This window comes from Micropterus salmoides, unplaced genomic scaffold (assembly GCF_014851395.1).
Source record: "Micropterus salmoides isolate LMB-PRFRI ecotype aquatic unplaced genomic scaffold, ASM1485139v1 Ms_hic_scaffold_8, whole genome shotgun sequence".
In the NCBI taxonomy this organism is placed as follows: Eukaryota; Metazoa; Chordata; class Actinopteri; order Centrarchiformes; family Centrarchidae; genus Micropterus; species Micropterus salmoides.
The window spans coordinates 5,116,535-5,144,395 of record NW_024044570.1 but is presented as its reverse complement, the minus strand read 5'-3'; the positions used below and the strand labels follow the sequence as shown (position 1 = coordinate 5,144,395).

The 27,861-nt window shown below is 40.9% G+C and overlaps 1 protein-coding gene across 2 annotated transcripts; it reads left to right on the top strand.

Annotated features, from left to right (window-relative positions):
* Positions 1 to 55: 55 nt before the first annotated feature.
* On the top strand, positions 56 to 27,847 carry wasla (WASP like actin nucleation promoting factor a). Of its 2 annotated transcripts, XM_038706251.1 has the most exons (11): positions 62 to 652; positions 7,294 to 7,428; positions 10,205 to 10,291; positions 10,877 to 10,973; positions 12,537 to 12,560; positions 17,745 to 17,946; positions 18,900 to 18,942; positions 21,856 to 22,009; positions 24,752 to 25,371; positions 25,907 to 26,015; positions 26,358 to 27,847. In XM_038706251.1, exons 1-11 carry the CDS (start codon positions 548 to 550, stop codon positions 26,417 to 26,419), a joined length of 1,638 nt encoding a protein of 545 aa, XP_038562179.1. In that variant the 5' UTR covers positions 62 to 547; the 3' UTR covers positions 26,420 to 27,847. The 2 variants fall into 2 exon arrangements, with proteins under 2 accessions (XP_038562180.1, XP_038562179.1); XM_038706252.1 differs by lacking the exon at positions 12,537 to 12,560 and having other exon boundaries at positions 56 to 652.
* Positions 27,848 to 27,861: the final 14 nt, after the last annotated feature.

The following is a 27,861-nucleotide window of genomic DNA, read 5'->3' as shown; positions in this document are numbered from 1 at the left end:
TCGTGTTAGCAACGACATCCTAGCGACACATAATGGACCCAAAACACACCCGACACGCAGTTTTAACTTAAAATGAACGATGAATCATATATTTCTGTGTGTGTGCTCGCAAACCTCACGATGTGAAGCATATTACAGTGGATACTTGAAGAGTTTCCCCAAACTAACACCTCCCCTCTCCTCCGTCTTTAAAGTGGTCTGCTCCGTCTTGCTGCCATGTTGGATGTACGCATCGCTGCTGCAGCTGCTGGAGTTTCCGAATGAAAGTTGAGCGTTTATCCGCGTACGGACACGTAGCGACTCCTTCATTTTTTATTTAACACCAACACGGAGGAGTTATTGTTCTTTCCTGAGCAAGAGCAAGCCTGGAAAACAGCTCCCCGTCCTTCTCCGCCCTCCAGCCCGGAGTCGGACTCAGCGGAGATGATCCGGTTGCAGGCCATAGCAACCGGAGCCCGCATGGATTTTCTGTAATTGGTAGTGTTTGCCGAGTCCGTCCGGGGAAAACTGCATCGTTTAGTGGGGTTAACTAGAAGACTTCGGAGCCATGAACAGCCACCAGCCGCCCCGAAGGTCCGCTAACGTCGGCTCCATCCTCCTGACCCCGCAGGAAAACGAGTGCCTGTTCGGCTACCTGGGAAGAAAATGCGCCGTAAGTTCCCCCCCGGTTTGTTTACCACCTGCATGTTCAAGGAAGGTGCAGGTACTTTCACCCACGTCTCATAAACAAAACAAAACAAAACAAAAAACCCGCCAGCCTTTGCGTTCTCTTCACCCCTCTCAGGTGATACGAAGCAGCAAAAACCTGTTTTGAAACCGCTGTGGCGTTCATACCGGGGCCCCGGTGTTACAGGAGAATCGGTGACCCCACACACTCCTTGACGTGTTTTCTTGCCCTTCTGTTTGCACGTATTTTGAAAGCTTAAACGACCTCATATTTGTCTGGTTCGTTAATTAGCTTCTGTTGTATAAAACCTTTTATTTAAAAGACACAATTAGTCAAGCAGATCTTAACAGTTTGTTTGTTCGCTTCCACCACAAAAAGTCCAGACTTGCAAGATGACCAGTGTCACTTTTAATAATATTGAACTATTATGCAGACCTACAAGTTACTAACATTTTATGTTTCTTAAGTAATTGTAATTTTAAAGTAATTGTTTACATCAGTACCACATGCATTTTATTTGTATTTTGCAGTTAAGTTATCAATAATACCCGAAACACAAAATGTAACATTTATGATAATTAATTACAAACAGAATACCTTTTGGGCTTTGTACTGCTGGTTTGGACAAAAAGACAAAACTAACAGTAGGAAAAAGTTAACTTGGGGGTTTAGGAAGATGTGATAGCGAATTTCCACTATTTTCTGACCAAGAAAATAACTGCCAGCTTCATTGTCAGTGAAAAAAATTGAATTTACTCAGACAACATACATGTGGCTAATTGCTTTAATTGTCATTCCACACTTTGAACTGGGTCAAACTGGGTTGAAGTGACTCTGAAGTGTCTCAGTGGCATCTATGGTAACTGCTGGTTGAATGTGATAATTGTTAAGGACACTTCTAAACCCGCCTCTGTATGATGAGAAAACACACGGCCACCTTTGATGAAGCTGAAGGAAATGCTGCGCAACACAATGATGCAAACCTTTTTACAGATGACGCAGCATTCTAATTAAATCACTTTTACACGTGAAAACCAGTAACACCTGGATAAAACTCCACTGAGCGTGGTTTAACCCTTCCTGCACTTCCACGCCAAATCATAACCAGCCGTGAAAATCCTCTCAGATAAGAACAAAAACTGTGAGTCAGATCTTTTACTGGCTGATGTATTGAAGTGGTTGCAGGACAGCTCAGCAGGTTTTAATGTCAGCTGCTGCTTGTTGCAGAGGCCAAACCATAGACAGTAAGTGGTCGTAGCCACTGTGACGTCACCCTTTGGTTTGTGGACTACCGTATTGAAGCCTCAAGTTTGGCATTCTGGCCATCGGACACTAATTTTCATTTCCCTGAGGAAATTCAGGGGAATCCAATCACACGTTTACTGACGGCTTTTACAGAGGTGTGTCATGTAAGCCAGAGACTCTTTTGAATGTCCATCAGAACATTTCAAAGTAAAAGCTCTCAATAAACTCAACATGAAGCGTTGCTGCAAAAAACGTTCTTGTGCTTTTATTTTGGAGGCACAAACACTTCAGAGGAAGTGATTATGTGAGTAACTGTTGCTGTCATGACTGAGAATATAATTGCTGGCGGGCCGCCTATTGCCGACCACTTCACTAAAGCATACCCGCTTTAGCCTATCGTCCATCTTCTTCTAAATGGGACCATAATTAACAAAATGAGCATCCTGCTTTATTGAAGAAGACTTGAAACTAGCAAACCATAAAGTAATTAGGAAAGTGTTTACTGAGGTAATAAATCGGTTGAGAAGTAGCCTCATTTTGTCTCATTTTGACTGCAATAGGACTTGTTTTTGCAACCAGTGTAGTCGCCCCCTGCTGGCCATTAGAAACAATGTAGGTGTTAGGCACTTTCGTATTGGCTTCACATTTCAGAATCGGAGTTTGCCGTTTCGGCTGAACTACGACTGCAGGAAGCCGATGCATGCAGGGTGAAACACCTGTGCTTAGAGGTAAAACTAAGACTGGTTGGGTAGATCTTCACTGGGTATGGAACCTGAACCCCTTCTAGTTTTCAACCACAACTGTCTCGCTCTTATTCCCACCTGCAGTCTTCTGAATATTTAAACCTTGAAGTAAGCCAATAGGTAGGTAAGTTTATTGTCACATTATAACAAGTTGTAGAGTGAAATTGAGTTTTGTAAGTCCTTTCAGCTACATAGCAGACAATGTACATCAATAAAGAATAAACTCATCACTGGAGCAGTGCTGAGGATGAATTAGAGTTTAAGATAGTTTGGGGGGGGAAGCTGCTCTGCAGTCTGGTGGTGCAGCAGCAGAAACTTCTATATCTCTTCCCAGAAGGCAGCAGGGTGAACAGGCTGTGGCTGGGTGGGTTCTGTCCTTTAGTATCCTTTGGGCTCTGCGTAGGCACCTCACCGATATCACTGATGCTCAGGAGATGGGTACCAATGATCTTCTGAGCAGGTTTAATCACCTGCTGCAGAGCCCTCCGGTCCTGGGCCGTGCACATCCCATGCCGGTTTGTGATGTTTCCAGTCTGGATGCTTTCTGTTGCTCCTCCTGTAAAAGCTGACAAGAACTTGGCGTGGGAATTTGGCCTTATTAAGCTTCCTCAAGAAATACAGTCGTTTCTGAGCTTTCTTCACCAGCGTGGAAATGTGAGACGACCATGTCAGATTCTCCGTGATGCTGATTTCCAAGAACTTGAAACTATTTACCTGCTCCACCTCAGCTCCAATGATGTAGACAGGAGTGTTTGTCCATCCTAAAATCAACGATCAGCAATGAACCAGGATTTACTGTAATGCCCTTTTTTTTCTGTAACAAAATGATCACAAAGGCATTTTAAAAGTTTGAAATTGCACACAGGACTATTTTCAGGCATTACCAGTAACGTAAAGTGTAATTGTTTTGGCTACTAGAGTTAGTCTCGGTTAAAGAGCAGCATTTAGGATAACTTGTGGTCAGACTTCATCTCCTGTTCCATAAAAACACACTGATGGCGGTAGTCCGGAGGGGTATTTCACAAAGCAGGATTAGAAAGTTAAGCATATGAAACTCACAACAGTTCATTTAAATCTGGTGAAACAGATTTGTATCGGAAAATTAAATCTGATATTACATTTGGTATCAGATTTCAGTTATCCAAGGTGATGGTTTCTTTTAAAAAAAACACAATTTCAGAAAATATTAGCTATAAGCTTCCTAAAATTGTGTGGCTAAGTTGCTAATCCGGATTTGTGGAGTGCCCCTCTGCTCTTTAAACGACTCTGTGGTGGATTTATCCAGAGGCAGATAAACATGAAAAGTTTGTTGGGAGTGCTTGAATTAGATGGATTTGGATTTATGACTGTTGGATGTTTTCAGCTGATTTCTCAACCTTTTTTCTGAACCATGAGCAGATTTATGTGGTCTCAAAATTGGCTTGACCTCATGAGTTATTCATGACAAATACATTTTTTTGTTTTTCTTTTTCCCAGGGCCAATGCTTGTTAGGACACTCGTTCAAGAAGCTCAGTTGCAGGACAAGATGTGTGTTCATGTTTGTGAGTTGGATAAGAAGCGGAATTTCGCAGGAATGCTAATGCAGTTGTTATTGTTGTTGAGAGTCTTTTTCTCTGATTGGCTCAGTATGTGCTCTGCCTATGCTAGACTGATTTGATTGGATGTATTGAAATTAGGTATCCGTCTGCGTAGACTGATATAAAAAAATTTAAATTTATGTCAATTGAGTAATGACTGATTTGACTATTTTTTTCCGGACTAACTCAAATAAATGAAGGAGTAAATATAAAAACTGATTTGGTTTTTAGTTAATTGTCTAAAGCTCCAAAGTGTGGTGGCGCGTGAGCTGCCTCTACGGTGCGCGACAGGAAAAATGTAATGCTGGTGTAGTAGTGTAATAACTACAGCAATTATTTTTTGGTCGAATTTTTCATGAAATAAAAAACCTGTATAGAAAACTTTCCTTTGTAAATTTAATTTAAAATTAAAAACTTTATTATTAATCGTTCACAGGAAATAGCTACTCGCACACCTCTCTCTATCCTCTCCCTCGCTCTCTCAGGTTGAACCACCCGCACTGTACTTACAAATCCTCATATGGTTCCTCTTTCTGTCCATGTTATTGGTTTGGTGCGATTTCTAAAAAGAAAAAACAGTGACGGGGATGTTTTGATACGTTTTTTTTTTTTTTTTTGTCATGAAAATACCCCCCACCTCCCTCTGCACGGTTTACCGCAGGTGAAATGTTGTATGAGAAGGTTTTACTGCCACTGTAACTTGTTAAAGTAATAAATATATAACATTACATTGCGATGCAGAGTTGCAATGAAAAGAAGACTTGTGCATGTTGTGTGTGCAGTGAGTGGGTAAGGGGAGAGTGACTGATTTAAAAGCTTGATGATTTTTGATGATTATTGCACCTTCAGAAATATCGGCTGCCTTCTCGTCAACACTCACCCGAGCAAAGTGTTGATAATTTATTTGTTTATTAGATAGATTATTCGCGATGTGTAACCAATCAGATGTGGGTAGGCAAATAAGGAACCGCTGGTCTAAAACATTGATATTGTCCTTTGGGTTTGTGGTTGTTAGATGCTAAAGCGCCAGCTAATGTAACCTGCAGAGAGTCTGCGGTGTTGCTGTCTGTGTTCATTGCTACATGCTTTCCTTCAGTGAGAATGTGCAGATCCTAAATGAGGCTTTTAATGGCCGACCTTCGACCTTTCCTGTGTGATGCTGAGCTGTGATTTCGTGTTGAAAAGTGTTTCCTGCTGGTCTTCTGACCTGCAATCATAAATCAGAGCAGGAAACTGGTCCATTGGCATTTCCTATTTCCTCTCTCGGCTGCTTGAGTTGCTGTCTACCACACAGGGAAAATCTGGCAGAGGATTGAACACGGTGGAAATTCTGCAGAAACCTCAAAACCAAAAACCCACAATACTGCTGAGGACAGCAGCTGGTCTCCGCTTCCTGTCCTGTAGAAAAAGTTAAACACTGTGGGGAAATGTCAAATACACTCGATTTGAATTGGAAAAACTCACTGTAACGTTAAAGAGCTTTAATTTTAGGGTGTTTATATCCATAATATCCACAGTACAGAGTTCCCAATTTTCAGGACAGTGATCCTGAACATACAGACGCAGCAACATGGTTTTTTTTTAGGGCCTAACAGTGGAGTGTTTCGCCCAAATCCTTCGCATGACTGCAACCCATGCCATTGTGAGTTTTACTGCTGAAGATCAAACTTAAGGCAAAAGGCCTCTGAAACAAGAAGAAAGTGAAGTTCGTGAAGTGAAGGACTGACAGATCATCAACATGGAAGAGATGCATACTGTTAGTGTGGGTCTGTTTTTCCTGGTTTGGCCCCTTAGTTCAAATCAAGGCAAATCATAATGCTACAGAATACAACTATAGTTTAGACAATAGTGTGGTTTATCAGAAATGCTAATAATCTGTCCCCCAATTAAAACCTCTTGTTGTCGTTTGCTTTTTTTTGCCACTCTCGCGATGGCAATGTTGGTCCACCACTTGGGTCCAGACTGAAATACCTCAACAACTATTAGATTGGCACAAAGTTCTGTTGTTCATGGACGATGAATCCAAATGACTTAGGCTGGCCCTGTTTCTTCCTCCTCGCTGCTCCGATGCCCTCAGCTCTGGTGTTGAATGTTAGCAAGTGGAAAAAGGGGAGGGATACTTCTTCACCAGGGGTAAACGTCTTTTACAATTACTCGCTGAATCGATGAAATAATCTGTAGAATACTTGATTACTAATCTCATCGTTAGCTGCAGCCCTAGATACCAACAAAGAAACCAGTTCTTCTGTCATCTCTTAAGTGAAAAGTGTCCTACCTGTCCTGAATGTCCACACAGGTGAAATGCATGCCGTCATAGAGAGGTGTGAGATGTGAATCAATAAAGAGCATAAAAGGGGATAATGGCGCACGCTGTCGGACAGTCTCTCCTTGAAGACCTTCGTGGTGTTGCACATGGTGTGAGGGAATGCTGTTTCACCAGTTTACAAGGGTTTTTGGTTTTAAAACTCTTTCACAAGCTTCCCAACTTTTTGGAAGAGATTTATTATATCAGGGGAATGTGCCTTTAATTCAGCAAGTTCATTTTGAAGTACAATGCCAAGACAACAAATGATCACAAAAGAGTGTACGGGCATAATATCAAACATAATTTAGTCATTTTCTTCTGCACATTTGAGACTCCATTGTGAAGATTTTTGCATATGTGACAGGTAATCTGATTTGAAAAGGTCTCAGGTTTGCCTAAATGACCTGCTCTTCGTTTCTCACCTGGTGAAACAGCTGTGGGCTTTATGTACTCCTTATCATTGTTTAAATGTTTTGCATCATGGATAGAGTTCCGCTTCCTCGCTGGTTGCTCTGCTGCTGCTTTGTGACACGTTACACAGCTTGGGGGCTTTTAACAACTCTCCTGATGTGTATTTAAATGTGGACACGCATTAGAGCGAGATCGCAGCCATGCAGTTAAAATTCTCCTGACTGAGCAGTTACTTACACTCGCTGCAGGACTCAACACACCTGGTTATTAATTGTATGTATTGTTAATGAACTGCGCAGGCGCTGATATTCACCGTCCTGTCCTTTTGTCCTCTGTGTGTTCAGACTCTGTGTTCGGCAGTGGTCCAGGTATACTGTGCAGACCGGAGCTGCAACTGGGTGAAGAGGTGCTGTGGAGTGGCCTGTCTGGTCAAAGACAACCCTCAGAGGTCCTACTTCATCAGAGTGTTTGATATCAAGGTGAGTGGGACCATCTGTAAAGCTTTAACTAAACACCAGGTAGATAGTGTAATGAAGCATCTTAATTTTGGGAAACATGCTTATTGGCTTTCTGATTTAGATGAGAAGATTGATACCAATTTTACAAGGGTAATGAATGCACAGATATGTGACAGTTATTGGTCCTCGTCTTGCTCTCTGCCAGAAAGCCAATAAGCTTATTTCCCAAACATTTGCATTAGGTTTATATTAGCCAGGTATAATGTATTGAACATTTCATTAGAAGTCGCATAAACGTACTTCAAGTAGTCTCCTTAGGAAATGTCCTGAAAAATAGAAGCTTGTAATCAGTCAGATGTTACATTAAAATACTTGAATACAAGTAAAAACTCAATGTTTGAAGTTTCATATTGATGCGGGTAACAAAGAAAGGTGAAAAGGACTGACTGACTGGTTCTATGATTGTGAAGTCACCAGATCTCAACCCATCTGAACTCCTCTGGGACACCTGGAGTGACTTTGTTCTCCACCACCATCATCAAAACAGCAAATGAGAGAATATCTTTATGAAGATTGCTATTCATCCCTTTCACTATACAGCTTAAAAACTTTTCGGGGGCACGTGGTGGAAAAACACAATGTTGATCAGCAAAGCTGTCGTTTTCGATCTTATCACAGATTTATCGTATCAGCATATAGGTCGGCTGACATGTAGCAAGAAACTGAAATACAGCCTTTTTATACCAACAGATTTGGCTTCGTGCGTATCTTGGTTCTTAAATTTCAGGGATACATGTCTGTTTTGTGAAAAAATGGGCAATAAAACAATAATGATCATTATTGCAATATAGTATTCCTCAATAACAATATAATAAATGTTCAATATATCAGTCAGTAAATATCTGGTTTAATTCATTTGAATCGCAAACAAATTAGCACTTAATTTTTCTATTAAGATATTTATTATTATTTATGTTGAAAAAGATTTTATCATAATGGTTTTGATTGTTCTTCCTCAGATTTATGAAGTGATCCACTGTTTTGGCATCAAGTGTTTTTCCCATTCTGACCACATAATTAACCATCTGGTTTCATCAATTTCCACTCAGGAGCAAAAATCTACCTTGAAACTTGAAAGAAATAATGATTTGATATATATCGTGGTAATTATTGATATCAAATGATATGAAATATTTTAATCATGATAACATTTTTGGCCATATCGCCCAGCCCTAGTGTGACGAGATCTTGCGGCACGAGATTTTGTGAGATTAAATTGTAATGAAGATTCTCGTCAGGTAAAAAGCTGTCTTGCGAGACTCACACAAATGATATTTTAATTTTCTCACTGATAAAATAGATTCATGGAGTGAATCAACTCCGCCCAGTTGATTGACACCGGCGTACACTGTGATAGTAATCAACCGAGTCCAGACAGATATGACGAGAGGTAACGTAGCTGTTAGAGCAACATAAACCTCTAAAAACTGAAGCGCAGCCTGCTCTGTTTGGGACTGTGGGGGCTTTGAGCACTTTATCTGAGCTGCTAAAGTTCACGTGTGTGGATCTGTGGTGAGATTTCTGCCTGATCAAAAGTGTTTCATTTAGTTTCGGTTTCACATGCAGCATGCAGTCCCAGACTGCGTCGGTCAAACGGTCTGAAGGGGATAACGTTACTACCAGCGGATCAAAAAACGTAATGCACAGACTTCTTATTAACTGATGACGTTAGTCTGGTAATAGTCTGACTTTTCTCTGGACACGTCAGAGAACACAGATTTGTGGAGGAGATTCTGAATGTGCAGAAAGTTTTGAAGCACAGAAGTTCAAGTTCAGGAGTTTACAACTAATTTAAAATTAAGTAATTTATCATTATGGTGAAAAAGTGTTACTTCCCCAAACAAAGACACAAAGAGGAGGGAAGACCAAATCATGAATCTACAGGGATGATATTAAAAAAGTTGTTCTACAGGAGAAACAGATAACCGAGAGCTGCAAAGACTTATATTCTGTTATAGTTTCATTATAGAGTTTGAATTGTCTCCTGCCACCAGAATTTTGTGTTTCTCTTTATGTAAAAAAATTTTAACAAATCACCATAAACTAGTGCAGAAAAATTCATCAGAATGCAGGAAATAAAGTGTTTAATACTAAAAAATTTTCATATAATTCAGTATTAAAGATTTCTTAAAAATAGTGTTAAAATCTCATCTCGTCTCGTCTCGTGAACCCAGTCTTGAATCTCGTCTCGTCACACCCCTATTAGCCAAAAACGGCCAACTTGTCCATTAAATCTGCTCATTTTCTCTTCATTCTTCCCTCTGTCTGTTACGCTGACTGAATCTATACACTGTTGGCAGAATAAATTAACACGTTTTTTTTTTCAAAGATGATGTGCAATCAGGTGTGTAACTCTAATGGATCAAATTGAATTACCAGCCACTCATGTGTGTTTACTTTGTCTGACTCTCATACAGGCTGAGTCTGTGGACAAAATATCACTTCGGTTTCAGCTAATTTCTATTAAAAACAAACCTGCCGTTACTTTAAAGATGCGTCCAAATGTATCGCTGTTAATGAGCTCTGTCAGAAAATCAAATCAAGAAACACCAACTATTTGAAAACGCGGTTTGTCAAAAGGCAAATCGTGTGAATTTGGTAATTTCTTGTATTGAAAATGACAGAACGTGCGGGTGATTTGTAGTCCGTGGATGAAAATCTGATGATGCGTGTTACAGATTTGGTTCTTCTGAACTCCCAAGAATAATCTACTCTGTTTCTTTCTCTGTCTTTGCAGGAAGGGAAAACCATGTTTGAACAAGAACTGTACCACAACTTCTCTATCAGCAGCTCCAGATCCTACTTCATCATGTTTGCAGGCGATGTAAGTGTGCAGCTCTTTGTCATTACCTCAAAAACAAATTGCCCACAGCTGCTGGACTCACTGATCAGGTCTTACAGTTTAATAAGGTGTGAGATCACTGAATGCGCTTTCACACAGTCACATATTCACATTAGGGTGTCTATTGTATTTTTTTTTTGCTGCTGCTGCAGCTGTTTTACACACAGGCAGTAATGTGAAGCAGCCGCAGGCCTTCAGGATGTGTCTGCTCTTTAAACAGTTGCAGAGCAGAGAGCTTCTGAAGGTTGAGTCGTTTTTTGACAAAAGACCCTCCTCGGCTATAAAATGCTGCAGGAGGACCCGAGCTGGAGATGTCTGTACTTAACTGACTGATTCTTTAGAGGATGCACTTCAGGAAAAGCCAAAATGTTTTTAAATCATGAGACCTCTAAACAGTGTAGTGTATGATCATGCCCCGGTTAGTGAAACAGTATCACTTACTCCAGACGCTGCCTGGTGATAATTAGGTATGATGTGCGCAGACTTGATGTTCTATAATCTTTCTGTTGAATACTTTTTATTTAAAGAAAGGTGCCATCTGTGTCTTGTTCTGCTGTTCCCTCTCAGACCTGTCAGATCGGTCTGAACTTCGCCAGCGAAGAGGAGGCCAAAAGATTCAGAGCGGCAGTTAACGACCTGCTCAACCGACGACAACGCAAAACTGGTACGTTTTTATTGTTTCATTTTGTCTCTCTGCTTCATCAAGCTGTGTGACCTTTAACCTTTCACACCTGTGCTTAGAACACTTACCACCTCTTCTGCTAACAAGACCTCAGCCTCAGTCCCAAACCTGGCTGCTTTGCTCATGTTCCCGCTAAGGTACTTGAATGGATCTTGAAATTAAAAGTATAGGTAAACAGGACATTTTAGAAGGAACCAAACGATCCCACACGCTGACGGACTCTTGTTTTTCTTGTTCTCAAAGTAAGCACAAGATGCTTTGTTCTCTTCTCCGTCAAGACTTTTGCACACGTTAATCATTTATATTGGAGTTCCTTTTTAAGCTTGAAGCCTTGACTGACTAATGATGTAGAAAATGCACCTCACCAAAATAAAGCATTGCAGCAAAAGTTGAGGGATCTTCATTATATTAATTAATTAAAACAAAAATAAATGACCTGAATAGCATTTGTCGTATCTTTTAATAGGAAACTGTTGCACGTTGCCATCCAGGAGCCTGGTTGGCTATAACATGAGGTGTGACGTTATGTTATTACAAGTATTAGGGATGGAAATGAAACTAATGACGGGTAAGCATAATTGAACAGACTCTACAGAAGAATAGTGAAGGTGCACGTATAGGTGGGAGTGTGCTTGTGTAGCCTGAACCTAACTTCTATTTAGTCCTTTCTGGATGTGCGTATAAACTAAACTACAGACCGCAGTCTCTAACAGTGACCGCTGTCTCATAGGAATGGGTCTAATGTGGGTTGAACACATGTCAGTATAGAAGGCTGTTACTTTTAAATTTGGGTTTACTTGCGCTATATACTGAATGGTTGCGTTCAAATTAATTTGAACTAATGTACGTGTTCATTTGAACTCTTTGAAAGTGACCCACATCAGATGTGCGTCTGCTGTATGAGAGGGGTATAAGTCACAATATCGTAAATGTAAAATCTGTAAAGGTGTTTTCTTTGATGAGGACATGAGTTAAGGTTTGGTTTGGGACTTTTCTCTCTGCTGTAGTAAAACCATCAGCCTGTCTCTGTGTTGTAAGTGAGGGTCCTCTGTGGCTTCCCTCCAGCTCCTCTCAGCATGCTGGCACTTTTGAAGTACACCACTCAAACTGTGATGGTTACTGAGGGTCAAACGCTCACAGAGCTGGGACACAGAAGGTGTTTTTTTTTTTTTTTTTTTAGGAGGGGAGTTTTTCATCGGACTTATCACAACTGAGCTTTCAGATCTTTTGCTTTTTCTTCTTCCGCTCATGTTGCAGACTTCCTGAACTCTCTTTCTGACTGCTTTGCTCACAGCGTCGAATAAATGAAGCAGCGTTTGTTCTCTGACAGCTTTTACACCTGAGGGCTTTAAAACTGTCATCTTCTCTCTAGCCGCCACAGAATGATGCTTACTGAACTGTAACACACTTTCTGACTCTTGAACAGTTCACCCTCTTCTCTCGCCTCTTAGAAACTAAACATCTTTCATTTTACGTGTTCTTAATTTAATTAAGTCCTGTTGATTTTGTTCTGAAACTATAATTGTGTTAATTTTTCTTTTGCAGAGAAGAGAGGTGACACTAAAAATGGTATGTTGAACTCTCAATGTTGATAATTCAGATTCAGTTTTACTTACTTACTTAAGCTCAGAGTGACCCACAGTGGCTTTTTATGTCCCGTTATCTTGAGATTATGACATGGTTATCTTCGCCTATTATATAATAAATGATCCTCATATTTACTTTTATAACCCTGTTATTTTTTTATTTGTTGCTTTCGTATCAAACAACAAAAACACCAATAACATGAACACAAGATGAAACACGAGAATCTATGTCCCCCACAACAAAATGCAAGTACAAGTATGAAACAAAAAAAATTGAGAGAAAGTGAAGTTATAATCCTTAAAATATTAGTTGTAGTTAAAGATACAGTAGTGAACTCCTAATAATATGGGGCATATTTGCTGAAACTATCACTATATTTCAACAGCCGTACGTGAGAAAGAATAAAAAATAATAAAAAAGAAGAAAATATTAACAAATACATCACGTTCCTCTGGCTCCACCTAGTGCTCCTGCTTCTAGGTCAAAGCAACCAATCAGAGCCAGGATCAGTCTCAAACGCACTGTTAATCACTGCTTGTGTACACACTGCGCAGTCCCCCTCCTCCCACATGTTCTCACTCAGTCCAGCTCAATATCTTCAGTGCGGCTTCAGACGTTTTGCAAACACAACGGCTGAGAAACAACCACAAACAATGGAAGAACTGCGCGTCCCTCCTTTACCAACAACGGCGTATAGTACGGCTCCACACGGGGCTTCAAACTCATTATGTTTGATGCCACGGCGCTCGTATCGACGAGTGGCAAAGAGGCATGACGACAAAACCTTTAAGGGGAGACAGTGATGTACTAGCCTCTCATCCCGCTGTTAGTTGTTTGACACGTTGGAGAGTTTTCTTAGAAAAGATAAGTCGAAGCCAGAGGGGCCAGGTCTCGCCGTGGAGAGCGAGCCCTACATGGCATGAGGTTTCACAGGGCGACCAGCTCCTTCTTGTAGGTTTGGTGGGAGGGGCTTAGCGCAGTGATACGAGATGCAGAAGGTTTTGCATTGTATGTTCAGTTGTTACCAAGGCCTGCTTTAATGTAGCACCACCTGTGATTACTGGTGGTAATACCAAGAACTTAGTAGTCGAGTAGAGTAATTTCTTTGTTTTTTTGCTGTATAATATAGGCAAAGGTATCTTAGTGCGTGCTACTGTGGCCCTCCACTGTGTTTAGTCATGAAAACCTGTGACCCTACAGTATATGTCTCCATGTGAATGTAGAAGCAAGAAGCTGATTAGAAGACGTGCTCATCCTCATTGAGTGTCTCCTACAAAAATAGATTTTTGCGTGACTGGATGACAAATGCCAAGAGACTGGAGTGTTGTGGTGTTTCCCGACACATTAGCAGCATTGTTTGTGTGACTCACACACTGACACAGAGTGGAAGTCTGCTGCAGGTTAATCTGGTCAGCAGGAAGCCCATCTGCGCCATATGTGGACCACATGGTCTCTGTTGTTGTTCTCTTTAAAGCCTGTTGTGATGCACATTAGGCCTAATCTGTAATCCCTATAGTTACTGCTGCTGAACATTTGTTTTGTATATATTTAATTTTATCATTCATCAGTGAATTTCTATTTTATTAGAAGAAAGTGCACATGAATCAGCATAAAACTTCTCACCTTTCAGCGAAATTTGCTGTTTTGAATCCTAAACTTTTGGGATTTGTGTAGATTTGATGGGGGGGGGGGGTCATTTATGATTAAGTGTTAGCTGTTCACTAGGTGACCAGTAGTAGCACCAGCTGCTCTTAATTCCTATGCTGCTACACTGAAACATTGACCATTGAAGTTAGGGAATATAGCACACTGTGGTTTCCATTAACATTTAAAATCATTAATCACAGAGGGTAGAGGAGACAAATAGTCATCGACTTGAATATGAGGCTGGAGTGTTGTTAAGATCTTTTTAAGATGCCCAGTTTTAAAGTGAGAATATCCACTCGCTTGCAAAAAGAAGTCCGATTGTATAAACTTCTATGACAAAAGGACCCTACTTCTCACTTGAGTTTTATTTTATTGATTCATTATCTCAGTAAACACTTTCCTAGCAAATTTATTGTCTCAGTCGCTAGTTTCAAGTCTACTTCAATACAGCATAATGTTCATTTTGTAAATGTTGGTCCCATTTAGAGGAAAATAAATGACAAAGCAGGGTATTCTTTAGGGCGTGGCTACCTTGTGATTGGCAAGTCGCTTCCACAGCCTGTCAGGTGTAGCAATTCGTGTCTCTCCCCACCTCCACCCTGTCGTCCAAATATGGTAATTTGTGGTTTTAAAAAAACGAGATGCCAAATTCATGGCTTTAAAATGGCTGTCCACAAACCAATGGGTGACATCACGGAGGCTACGTCCACTTTTATATACTTCTTTTCTCTGGAAGCAGTTCAGCTGTGATTCCACACCACCTTGTGGACAGAAAGCCAAAAGGGAGAGCAAAAATAAGTGTTTTCAGATTTAGCCGGCTTAATTTGGAGTTTGCCTTCACCTGAACACCATCATGAGCAAAGTTGTGGGTAATGGTCCCAGTGCATCAGAGCTTTAGTTTAGATCTTCTCCTCTGCAGCTGTGTCTGCATGTCATCCCAAAGAAAACGGTTTACTTTCATTAAGCCGACTGTTGGCAAACACTGACGCTGTAAAGAGCAGGATTAACACATACTGAACAAATCGGTCGTCTCTTCAGTCAAGTTTCTCTCCAGGGGCACAGATTCATTTTGACATTTCAGCTGTGAAACATGAGACTAACAGCGGGACGTCGTTGCTCTGGATTTGCTTTTCTGTTTGGGAAATGTATGTGTCTCAGCCTCCCCAGTCCTCTTCACTTGTATTATTCTCATCCTCATTGTGAGAACATCAGTAAAATCACTTTTGTAGCGAAGAAGCTGCTCATGTTGGGATCATCCATATTGTTTGGGGAAATTTGAGAGATCGCCTCTGTCTCTGTTGTTACCTGATGTGAACTCTTATATCCAGCTCTGAAAGCTTCACATTTGCTGTTCATTGACAAACTGAATGCTGTGGCTTGAATCGATGCTCATTGTCGTATCTAATCCAACCAATACGAAGTGTGGTTGTAAGTTTTTGCTGGTCTGGTCTGTTTTAGAAAAGAAGCCAAAATTTTTGCAGCGACTCTGGCAGCTTTTCGTATTGAATGTGTTAATGAACCAAAGTTCGAGTCTGACTTATTTGGAGTTCAGCAAACTTTGCAAAAGGATCAGGAGGACAGCATTTTTGTGACATTATAATTCGATTAGGGCTAGGTGTCAGTTGAAATGTTAAGACGATGAAACGATACCTGAGTTTGAGTACTGATACAAAAATGATTCAGAAATTATGAACAAGTTCCCAAAATGCCTTATAAAAATGAAGATTTAAATAAGGAACTGTCAAATAAAAGTTTACAAGATTGTGAAGCTCAAGCAAGCCTTCCGGTTACTTTAAAAAAAATTAATAATAATACATTTCTGTAGCGCTTTTAAGGACATTCAAAGGCACTTTACAGAAAAATTAGAAGTTATGTACATTTAAAACTGATAAAAAACCTGAATAGCAAAATATAAAATGTATGAACAGTAGATGAAAACATGTGGTGCGGAAATATAAGAGCGAAGGGGCGACCATATAAATAACAAACAGCAGGAGGTGCAATATAACATTATTTGAGGTTAAAAGCTAGTCTAAAAAGGTGGGTTTTTATAAGTGATTTGAGTCTATGTCGCTGCAATCTCGGGTGTGTATGGGTAAGGAGTTCCATAGGGAGGGGGCTGCATAACTCATCTTTGATCACACAGAACCAACCCATACAGCTCTACTTCAAAAGGTGGAAACGACCACCCTGGTCCTCAGAAGACGGCAGATTTGAGGCAAGCATGTTGGTCTGGTCATAGACATCCGGCATTCATGGGGAGTCCTGGGATTTGGACTGGGATTAGCAGTGGATTAGTGATTGTCAGATGCTGCTGTGGTTTGTGGAGATTATGAGAATTCAAAGACTGAACGGTTCGGACCAACGCTAGGGGGGAGACAGCCAGTTGACATTTATATAAGAAAAGATGGATCATAAAAGCTCAGTGCAGATGGATCAGATCCCCGTTGGTAAACATGAAACACTGCAGAGATTTTACAGAAACCCTTTGCTATATTGATCTCCCAGGTACCAGGGATTACTGAAGGTATATAGATTAGTGTCAGTAGGGGTCGGTTAGATTACATACTACAGTAAAAACCTTACTAACAGTCAAAAGGTACGCCAGCATCCCCCTGTAGGATGCAGTCTTCATTACAGCGACAATATCAGGGAATCCACACAGGTCTTAAATCCTAATAGAATTGAATTCTGTTTTATCAAAATCAGGCCTTAAAATGTATTAAAATATTTAATTTCATTTGCAAAGGTATTAAAAGCTTGCTTTCTTGCCTGCCAGATAATCAATTTTATATTAAAAAATGTTTGTGTGTGTTTGGCTGTCGGGGAAATTGTAACATATTTCATAATAAACTCGTCTTCGTGCTTCTTTTATAAGAAGTTTCAGTCAGTGCTGTCCGACCAGCAGTACACACTACACATAAGATAAATAAGTAGAATAAAGGAAGTCTAGTTTAAGTAAAAGATTCTTGAGTTTGAGGCTTTTCATGTGCAAAAACGCTGCACTGCCCTCAATTTTATAACGACAACGGATAGTTTATCTTAACATCACCGTGTTAATGTTATAAAGTCCTCTGCCAGGAAATTGCGCTTGCATGTATTTTACTGGTTAACGCAGCATTTTACTGGATGATGTTACTGCAAAAGTTGAGCCTGGATCAGCTGTTTTGCAAATATGTTACATTAAATGGTCTTAAAAGGTATTTCGTTTAACTTTGTGAAGCCTGCAGAAACCCTAAACAGCAACATGTTTGACACAACAAACAACATGCTGATGATTTGACTATTTGTGGAATCTAACCAGTAGTGGAGCTAAAAATGTAAAGCCTGTCCTGAGGGATGGTCATTGTTAAAAAGGTTCATCCCCTGGGGAGCAGGAATGGGATCGAGGCATATCTTAAGAGTCTACTTATTACATTTTAATATTTGTGTTGCACAAGTGGAAAGTTTGCTGTCAAAAATCAACCACAGCTCATAAACATTTCTGCTTGACCGCCCTCTCTCCCTCCCTGTGTTCAGGTCCAGCTCTGCACATGGCCGTGGTGGACATCAAGAACCCGGAGATCAACAACGTCCGATTCCACAACTCCCACAGCCACCAGCAGCCGTACCACCTCAACAACATGCTGAGCCACAGCGGGCTGTCCCGGAAGGACAAGAAGACCAAAGGCAAGAAGAAGAAGCTGACGAAGGCTGACATTGGCACGCCCAGCAACTTCCAGTGAGTCGCACCTCGTATTTATCATTGTTGAGCGCTGCAGCAGAATGATGATGAGATAGTGTTTTAGTCCATCTAATCTGAATAATATTGACTAATATTTTCACGATTAAATGATAGAAAAAAGAAGAAAAAAAAAACTGTAGTTGGGGGACGAGAAGTGCCGTCAAAAATTGAAGCGAGACATCCTGACTTTTTGGCCCCAGTGTGGGTAAAATGCAACTCAATAGTGTCTTTCATTAGACCCTCTCTGATAAATATCTATATCTTTCAAGCTCCATACCTCCATAACACAGGCTTTCTGTTTTCTCCATGGTGAGGCCGAGACACTCGAGTGGTGTCATTGAAATGAATTACTCCTCCAGAGACACAGAAGACTTCATGCAACAGCATTCTCAGGCGGAGTAGTAGAAGTACTCATGACTCGTGGCATTCCCCTTTAAACCAGAAACTCCCAATGACTTGGGAAATGATCATTAGGAATGTTAATGTGTGCAGAGTTTGCTGTTAATGTGCTAAAACTTGCTCAACTGGCAATCGGGTCATCTTACAAAAGCAAACTCAGCCTAAAACAAGTGACAAATAATTAACTTAAATGTTCTAGGAAAAAAACTTAAAGCCTCTCCAAAATGTTCCTTGTAGTGTGTGTGTGTGTGTGTGTGTGTGTGTGTGTGCGTGTGTGTGTGCGCGCAGTCATAGACCTGTACCACCCTGTCTGATCCAGCAGAAACCCTCTGCCTGTTGGCAACAGTAAACCTGTTTCGTTGCGGTCTGAAATCGCTCAATGACCACACTGTCTCTGTGACTGATGTGTCAGTGTGTGGGCTCACTATTTAGCATGTGCACATGATCGCCCACATGCACATGCTGAATAGTTGATGTACTTCTGTATATTTATGTGTTTGTGTGGACGTGTGTGTGTGATCTCACCACATATCTGTCCCCGTCTTCTTCAGGCACATCGGTCACGTGGGCTGGGATCCAAACACAGGTTTTGATGTGAGTACCCCCTTTCACACACACACACAAACACGCACACAGGAGCACAATAGTGACCTGTGTGGTTGCTGCATGATGAAATCACACAATAGGCTCTTTTTGTTTCCTGCTCATACTCATCTCGCTGCGTCTCAGAAGCTGCACACGGACACAGAATGTTCCAGAGAGAACCGGTCTGCTCAGAGTGGCATACTGAAGACATTATGTAAATATATTTAAATACAGACTCATTCAAAGCGCTTCTCTCTTCCTCTTCCACAGTCTCAAAAAGCTCTAATTTCATAGATAATTAGCACACTTGAAATTAATGCAATGTGGTAATTGTGCACCCTACGCTATTCCCCACCCCTCTTATGTTGTTAAATTAAAAGTTGTATTGACTTGTTGTTGTTTATTAGGCACGAAGCACCTCATGAAACTGGCTTTTAAACCCGCAAACGCACTGACTACGTGGTCGTCTCCACAACCAGCACATCTCTGTCACAAGGGGAGCTGTAGCTGTCAAGAAGCTCCTCTTTGTGTTCATCATCAGTGATGATGTTGCAATGAACTAACAGCACAAATGAAAGTATTTTAACTGTCAGCAGTTCCCTTCATAAAAAAGTGATTTGGTGCCACAGCTGAAAATAATCTGGTTTATTAAAGCAAGGGCTGTGGTGAGATCACAAGTTAGAGTAATGGGGCTTTTTTCATTTTTTATTTCCTCTTATTGCTGCAGAGTATGCAGAAGGCACATCCAGTATAGCTCCTATACAGGTGCTTCAAATTTTGCAATTAACAGGACACAATTTAGGATACAAACACCCATAAAAAAGAGGACAAAGAGTAAAAAACAGGTTGGCAAAATGACACACTTAAACGTTATGTGATGTTATTTAGGGTTTGTTTCGTAGGGCAGCTGACATTTTGAGTTTTGAAATGATAAAATGTGACAATACTCTTAAGAGGTTTTAAAGCACACTTCATTTTTCTGTCTTGTTACTGATTTCCAAAAACAATAAATATGAAAAAAAGTTCTACTACTGTCTCAAAAGACGAATGTACGTGTTCTGCAGAGTTTAAGTTGTATGTTGGAGCATTATTTGTTTCTCCACTAGATGTGATGTCAAACATTTCAGGGAAACGAGGAGAAACCTTCAACTGAGTAATGTGAAAACAGCATCTAGTGACAAACTGCGCACGTTATTACATCGGCTGTTTAGGAACTGGTTTCTCGTAGCAATTGAAGCTGCTGATGTCATCGTTGAGTTTGTCCGCTAACGAACGTTGTGTTCAGACTGGGGGGGCTTAACGAGCAGGAGGCTGATAAAATACAGTATCCCACATGTCAGTCCCACACCAGACAGTCCCAGAATGCACTGCAGTGTGACAGAAACGAGGTGGGAATATTTCCAAGGAGGAGAACATAACAGAGTTGCAGGTCAATGTTTGATTTGATGAAAAGCAGCGGAGTGGATTGTTTTGTTTGGAGCTTGTAATTCTACCTGCTGGCCAGCAGATGTCAGACTGACACTGTGACTGACTGCTGAGTATCATCGCCGCAGAGGAAGCAGAATCTGCTTATTTACAGAAGAAACGGTGACAAATGTATAATAAAACCAAGTGAGGTATAAATAAACTAACATGTATTAACAAAATCCAGTGGGAAAATAACTGAGTGGGATTGTTAACAGGATGTATCATCAGTGTTGTCATTTAAGGTTTGGCAATTGTTTGTTGCTGTGAAGTGGAGGCTGTTTAGGAACTAATATAAAACAAAGTTCTTATTAAAATCAGGAGACATTGGATCAAAGTAGAGGACTGCTTTCAGTACTCAGTGTTACTACTATAAACATGTTCCTTTGGCTTTAGGGACGGTAATGTTGGTCGGTCTGTCTGTTGGTCCAGACTGAGATTTATCAACAACTACTAGATGGATTGCTGTGAAAATGTGGGCAGTCAGTCAGTTGACGTTGGTGGTTCAGGGTGAAATAGCAGATGGATTGCTGCTGATATTAAAGTTCCCTAGAGCAGAGGGTTTTGAACTTGGGAGGGCCTCAACTGTTTCGGGGCAGGCTCAGTGAATGGAAGTGAAAAGTTCTTACGTTATCAAAAAGAGATCATGAAGAATAGACTAAATATGTGTGATTGGTTAAAGAGGGGAATTTTACAGTGTTTCCTACTTTACCAGAGTCAGAAACCAGTAAATGCTTTAGGAGACACTTCATGTATTTGGCGTAGTCTGAAGTTATGTTAAACATTAAGGCTATCTTTTCTCAATAGTTGAGTGTCTATAGGACCAAATAACATAATCATGATATCTTAGGCATCCAGGCGAAAACTAAGCAAGTAAAATATGGGGGGTTGAGGGGGCTTTTTTCAAGCTTTGTCTGACGAGAGGCCCACAGTCTCAGACTTTGAAAACCAATGCCCTAAAGCAGGGGTCGGCAAATAAGTCTGGCATTGGGCCAGAATTTTTTCAAGCTGTTACAGGACGGGCCAGAACAAAGTCAAATTATTTCAGATCCTTGTATACTCATGTACGCGCTTAGCTTAGTCGGCACTGTGCAGGACTCCCATTAGGGAGTTAGCATTTGGCTCAAAGCAGCGTTGTGCAGAAGTACAGCCTCACGGAGTCAATAGCATGGCTAAAGACTGACCTCTAACTGTTACAAAGCCGCACAGTAATGGGATTCCTTCCACATGGCCAGATAATGCATCTTTCCTCATCCAGCATTTCATACAAGAACACAATTTGTTGCAGCTATTTTCTGCACAAATGGAAGTTTGACCACAGGAGTCATCAGTAAGTATTTTGAGCTGACAAGTCATTTTTGTGTGAGCTTTAGTTAGAAGTCTTATAACTGCAGTCCTGAACAGTGTGTGTGTTTGTGTGTGTGCGTGTTTAAAATGTTCTCTGTTTTGTTGTTGCAGCTCAACAACCTGGATCCTGAACTGAAGAACCTGTTCGACATGTGCGGCATCTCTGAGGCTCAGCTGAAGGACCGAGAGACGTCCAAGGTCATCTACGACTTCATCGAGAAGAAAGGAGGGGTGGAGGCTGTCAAAAACGAACTGAGGAGGCAGGGTGAGAACGCGCACACACACGTACACACTCGGATACCTTTTGATGTGTCAAACTGATCTTGAATAATAATGAAGGTGGCGCAGCATTTGATTTAACACCATCTGTGATGTAAACACAGATATTGTGGCGTAATTATTGTTAATGATAATTCAATTAATTGATGAGTTGTTTATTTAAGTTTAGTGGATTTTGGACTGTTGGTCAGACAAAACAAGCACGAAAACAAGTTGGAAGATGTCAGCTTCAACTTTGGAAAATTGTGATTTTTTTTTTTTTTACAGAATAAATAAATTATTTAGTCTTAAAAAAATAATGTATTTAGTTCCGTTCCCAGTTAGGTAGTGTTGTGGGAAACCATGCTCTGCCTTGGTTTCTGTTGCTGGACGGTCACGCTCTCTCTCTTGCTCTCTCTGCGCAGGGCTCTGCTCATTTTTGACAGATGGAAGAAGGCCAGTGCTGCTGCTTGTCAGTTGATTTTGCAGATAGCTGATACATAATACATTTTAGTTTTTACAGTTTTTCTCCCAAATGACTTTCCTCTCTTTTGCCAAAATGTAAAAACCTCTCAAACAGATCTTAAAAGAGTAGTTAAACATTGTGGGAAATACTATTACTAACTGCTGCTGCAACGGTGAGTCGATTATTCACATAGTCTGTCGACTATTTTGATAATCGATTAATCATTTCAGGCATTTTTTTTTAAGCAAAAATGTAAACAAATTTGCTGGTTTCTTCTTCTTTCGTCAATTAAGGAATTGCTGCTATTCTTTGTCATTTATAATAGTAAATGACGAGTCTTTGGGTTTTGGACTGTTGGTTGCACCAAAGAAGTACTTTGAAGGCATCACTTTGGGCTCTGGAAAATTGTGATGAGCATTTTTCACAATTTCTTCACATTTTATAGACCTAACGATTAGTCGATTAATCGAGGAAATAGTCTGCAGGTTAGTCGATAATGAAAATAATCGTTAGTTGTACCCTATTACTAACAGATAGTTAGATGAGGAGTATGGTATTGATCTTCTCATCAACAGAATCTTCTCTCTCCACCAGAAGACTAATAAGTGGATTTCACTTGTCGAACCTTTTCTTTAAACTCTTGTGGGACATTAAAACATGAGAGTCAGTTAAATGTTAGAGACAAACGTGAAAATAAAGTTAAATATTTAGGTTTCCGTACATACAAACTATGAGGTTTGATCAAGTGAAAAGACAAAAGCTGTTTTTACAAAGGACAAGTCGTGCGAACCAGTCTGAATAAACTGATTTCATTTATCCGACTGTAATGTTTGCGCTGCATTACGCAGAGTGATTGACAGCTGTCATCTACTTAAGGTGTGAGTGCACTGGTGTTTGTGCAACATTTTTATGATAAATAATCAATATCAATCACAGAACATGACGGGCGAAGTGTGTAGTGTAGCATCGAGTCAGAAGTCAGGGATTTTTAAGCCTAAAATTAATCTATAAAAACAGCAACATAGCAAAAATTTGTTTTAAAAAGAAGCAAAATAACTTTTTTTTTTTCAAACTCATTTAAAATCCCCTCACAGTTTTATCTTGAACTATCATTTCCTGCCTTTCTCCTGTATTTTTCTTTCCGACAGTAGATTTGAGGTGTGCAGATGAAACGGTATGCTCTGTCTGTTTTTTTTATTCCTCGTGACAGACTCTGCTTCTTCTGTCATGAGTCTCTGCCCATGTTTTATTCATGTTAAGCTGCGCTGCTTTGAAAGCAGGACTGATCTGAATCTCAATTTAGGATGATGTAAGGGTGTCTGGGTGTATGATGATTTTAGACAACGTGTAGAAAGATGGTGGATCTTTTCAAGTTGTCAGAGTACTGGAATATTATTGGCTATCTGTGGTCGTCATGTTGACTGACTACAATAAGGACGCTGTTCTAGTACAGACGAGGTGCTGCAGAAATGTAACTTTCTTCATACCCTCAGTCTGGGGCTGCAATTTACAATAAGTTTCATCATCGATTAATCAGCAGATTCTTTTCTAGAAAATTGAATTGACTGTTTTTTTTTCTATAAAATGTCAAAGTATCACAATCTCCTAAAAGCCCATGTTAACATATTCAAACTGCTTGTTTTGTGTGACCAACATTTAAAAAACTAAATATTTTCCAACCCATTCTCACTCCCAACTCGTCACATATGGACGCGTGGTCGAGACCCGTCAGCGTCAGTTTGTAAAGCACTAGAGATCCCAATAGTGTCATAGTTCAGCGCAATGGGGGAAGCCCTGTAGGTAAAGGTAGGTATATGATATTTAGCAGAAAAGACCGAGTAACTAGGTGGTTGGGGTGGATGGAGGGCCAGTAAATCGACTTTCAGCCAGGAGACAGGTGTTCGTTTCCTGTGTGAAACAAAAAGTCAACATTAAATAATTTAAGTTACGTAAATTGTGTAAGTTACGCAAGTAACGTTACTTATATTTCTTAAGTTAACTGACGAACATAACGTAGTTTTTTCTTTTTTTTATTTCTTTTTTTTTACCCAAACCATGGAGTACTTTTGGTGCCTAAACCTAACCAAATTGCAATGTTTCACAACATTAAAGGAAACCTATTAAACTGCTTTTCCACTCCTATACTGTAGTTCTGTGACTCCTGTATTGTAGCTTTGCATGACTCACATTTAAAAAGTTTGGGAACAGGTGGCAGGTGGCGCCTGTGTGACGTCATCTTAAGGTTTATTGATTCGATCTCGTGTCTGTTATCTTCTCCTGCAGCACCCCCTCCACCTCCTATTCGTGGCGGTCCCCCTCCTCCTCCTCCGCCCCCCCACAGCTCAGCTACACCCCCTCCTCCTCCCCCGTCAAGAGGAGGCAGGGGGGCCCCTCCTCCCCCTCCGCCGTCGAGAGCCCCTGCCTCAGCTCCTCCTCCTCCTCCCCCCACTAGACCAGGAACTCTAGGTGCCCCGCCTCCTCCACCTCCTCCCACCAGGGGAGGTCACCAGCCCCCTCCTCCCCCCCACCATCACCACCACCACCACCAGCCTCCCCCTCCTCCTCCTCAGTCTTCCTTGCACTCGTCCATTGCTCCGCAAGCCCCACCCCCTCCACCTCCCCCATTGGCCCAGCACTCTCCAGTAGGCAACGGAGGCGGCGCGGCTCCTGCTCCACCACCTCCGCCGCCGCCTCCACCTCCCCCTCCGCCCCCAGAGCTGGATGGCGGTGGAGGCGGAGACTCCCCTCATTCGCCAAGTCCCGGCGGGAAGTCGGCACTGCTGGAGCAGATTAGAGGAGGAGCCCAGCTGAAGAAGGTGGAGCAGAACCACCGAGCGCCGGCTTCCGGGATTGGACGGGACGCCCTGCTGGACCAGATCCGACAGGGAATCCAGCTCAAGACCGTAAGACGATCACGATATCCCACGTCATAGATGTGATAGATATCACACTCTCTTCTTAGAGTCAGTCGATCAGATCTTCAGCCTCATGATCATCACATTTGGAAGTTTTCTTTATTTGCACCGCGTAGTTACAGTGCAAACAAGAACTCCTTATAGCTAATAGACTTTTCATGGTGCAAATTTGCCAAAATGGAAACAATCGTAGGCTTTAAAAATGTACCAAAAAAATCAAGCGTTCAGATGGTTAATTAACATTTTTAGGAATTTCACTTTAAGCTGCACCATTTTGTGTTTGCAGTCTTATTCAAAGGCAGAAAACAAATGGAACAAAAGTGTATATTATGATCTGATTAATGAGCAATCGTCAAAATCAAAATGTCACTTAAAAATCCATAAATGGGTGTTTGTGGCGGGCTAGAGGCAGCAAGATGCTTTCATTTCCTGTATGTGAATATACCTGTGATTTAAATGTTTAAAGAAACACAACATTGTATCTGTAACAAACTGGACCGGATCTGTTTTTGTGGCTCTCCAGGTGCCAGATAATCCAGAGTCCGGCCCTCCAACGCCAGCTCCCACCGCGGGCATTGTCGGCGCTCTGATGGAGGTGATGCAGAAGAGGAGCAAAGCCATCCATTCCTCAGGTAAGCCTGTCGTTAATATGTAGGCCATTACCTTTGACAGCGTCTCTATTAGTGAGCTTTTGATGTGCTGCGTGGTGGATTTTATTTCCTTTTGAACAGAGCCAGGCTTGCTGTTTCCCCTCTGTTTCCAGTTAGCTGGCCTCTGCCTATAGCTTCATATTTAACAGAAGGACGTGAGAGTGAGATCGATCTCGTCATCTAACTCAGCAGGAAAGCAAACTATTCCTTTAAAGCAGAACTCCTCAGTCGGGTTTATATTTCCTGTTCATCTTGTGGCTTGTTATTGTGAAACGGTTGTTAGTCTCCCGATTTCCACACTGTCTTTTTTTTTTTTTTCCCCAGACGAAGACGAGGATGACGACGAAGACGAGGACTTCGAAGACGACGACGAGTGGGACGACTAGTGAAGATTTCTCTCCTCAACCCCGGTCCCTCCGCACCTACCGCTGACACTAAAATATCTTCTAAAAATCTTCCAGCATCTGACTAAAATGTTGTAAATGTTGTATGAATTGGCTGTATATTTATTTTTGCCTTTTTGTTTTGTTTTTTTTTGTTTTTTTTATGACCATTATAATTAATCTGTGCAATACCTCATCCGTTAAATCTGTGTTGTTCGTTACACACCCTCATCGTTAAAAGACACTTTCCCCCGGACGTCTGTCATAAAAAAGCACTTAACACCGCCATCAGCACAATGTGGAGACACCGCCGGCGTCATGTCATTATCAATAATCAATAATATAAACACTAGCTGCACCACTGAGGGGAATCTGAATTGCGGTCTTCTTGTGCTCCTTGGGAAATATTTTTTTTGTGTTCATTTCTTCGTGTTTTCATTCCTCGTGGAAAAACAAACTGAAAGGGAGACGTACGTGTGACCAAACAGGCAGGATCCTCTTTGTGTTTGACTGTGGTCGGTTTAAATGCGAGATAACACTATTTTCTTACCGTGCTTCTTTTCGTACCTCCGAGTTTCCTAATAAATCGTAGTTTAGTCGTGTTATTTTTTCATAAATACTTTGACCAAAATGCGGCGGCGGCTCAGTCGCCTCATGTGGATTTTCAACTTTTATTTTTTATGAAATTAAAGCCGTTTATTTGCACACAGTTTATATGATAGTTCAGTTTTGTGTTTTTCTGGTGTGTGTTTTGTCAAATAATTTGTAGCCTATTTTTTATTTCAAGCAGGTCACAGCGAAGGTGGACACTTTTAAAAGCTAAAGGTGACCTTTAAAGAGGAGTACAAACATGAGTGACGATGTTTCAGTTAGTGACTTTATTTTTTTTGGCTTAATACAAAAACTTGTCCACACCCATTCACTCACACTGTGGCATTTGTGAAATGATGAAAGTTTTCTTCTTAATGTCTGGTTGATTGATTTTTTTCATTCCGTTATTTCCAGCTGTAGGAAACAACAGTGGTCTGATCAGTATTTCAAACAAATATCATCACGCAAAGCACTAAAAGATTTAAATAAATAAATAAAAAAACTTTCATCCTCTTCAGTTAACAAACTATAATTTTATGCAATGCGACTGTAAATGCCTCCTTAATGGAAAAATAATTTAAAAAAGCAAATAATGAACCAAATGTGGCATTATCAAGCAGCTTGTGGGTTTGGCAATGCCTGTGATCCTCCGTCTGTAAACGGTGTAAAGAAATAACCAACGCTCGATTTAACTGTTCGTCTTAGCGTTTTTACCGTCCTCCAGCGAGGCTTAATGCTGCATCGAGAAGCCGAGATACTGACAGAACCTGTGAAGAGGGGTGGGGGGGGGCGCAATGAAAATACTAAATTGTATACTTAAATAAATGTTAATATTTACAGAGAAAAGTGTCTCT

Excerpts from the sequence above, each read along its gene's own strand:
- wasla (XM_038706251.1), top strand. The coding sequence starts at position 548 with ATGAACAGCCACCAGCCGCCCCGAAGGTCCGCTAACGTCGGCTCCATC. Across the intron at positions 12,561-17,744 it reads GAGAGGTGACACTAAAAATG|GTCCAGCTCTGCACATGGCC; the intron begins GTATGTTGAACT and ends CCCTGTGTTCAG. Across the intron at positions 26,016-26,357 it reads CAAAGCCATCCATTCCTCAG|ACGAAGACGAGGATGACGAC; the intron begins GTAAGCCTGTCG and ends TTTTTTCCCCAG.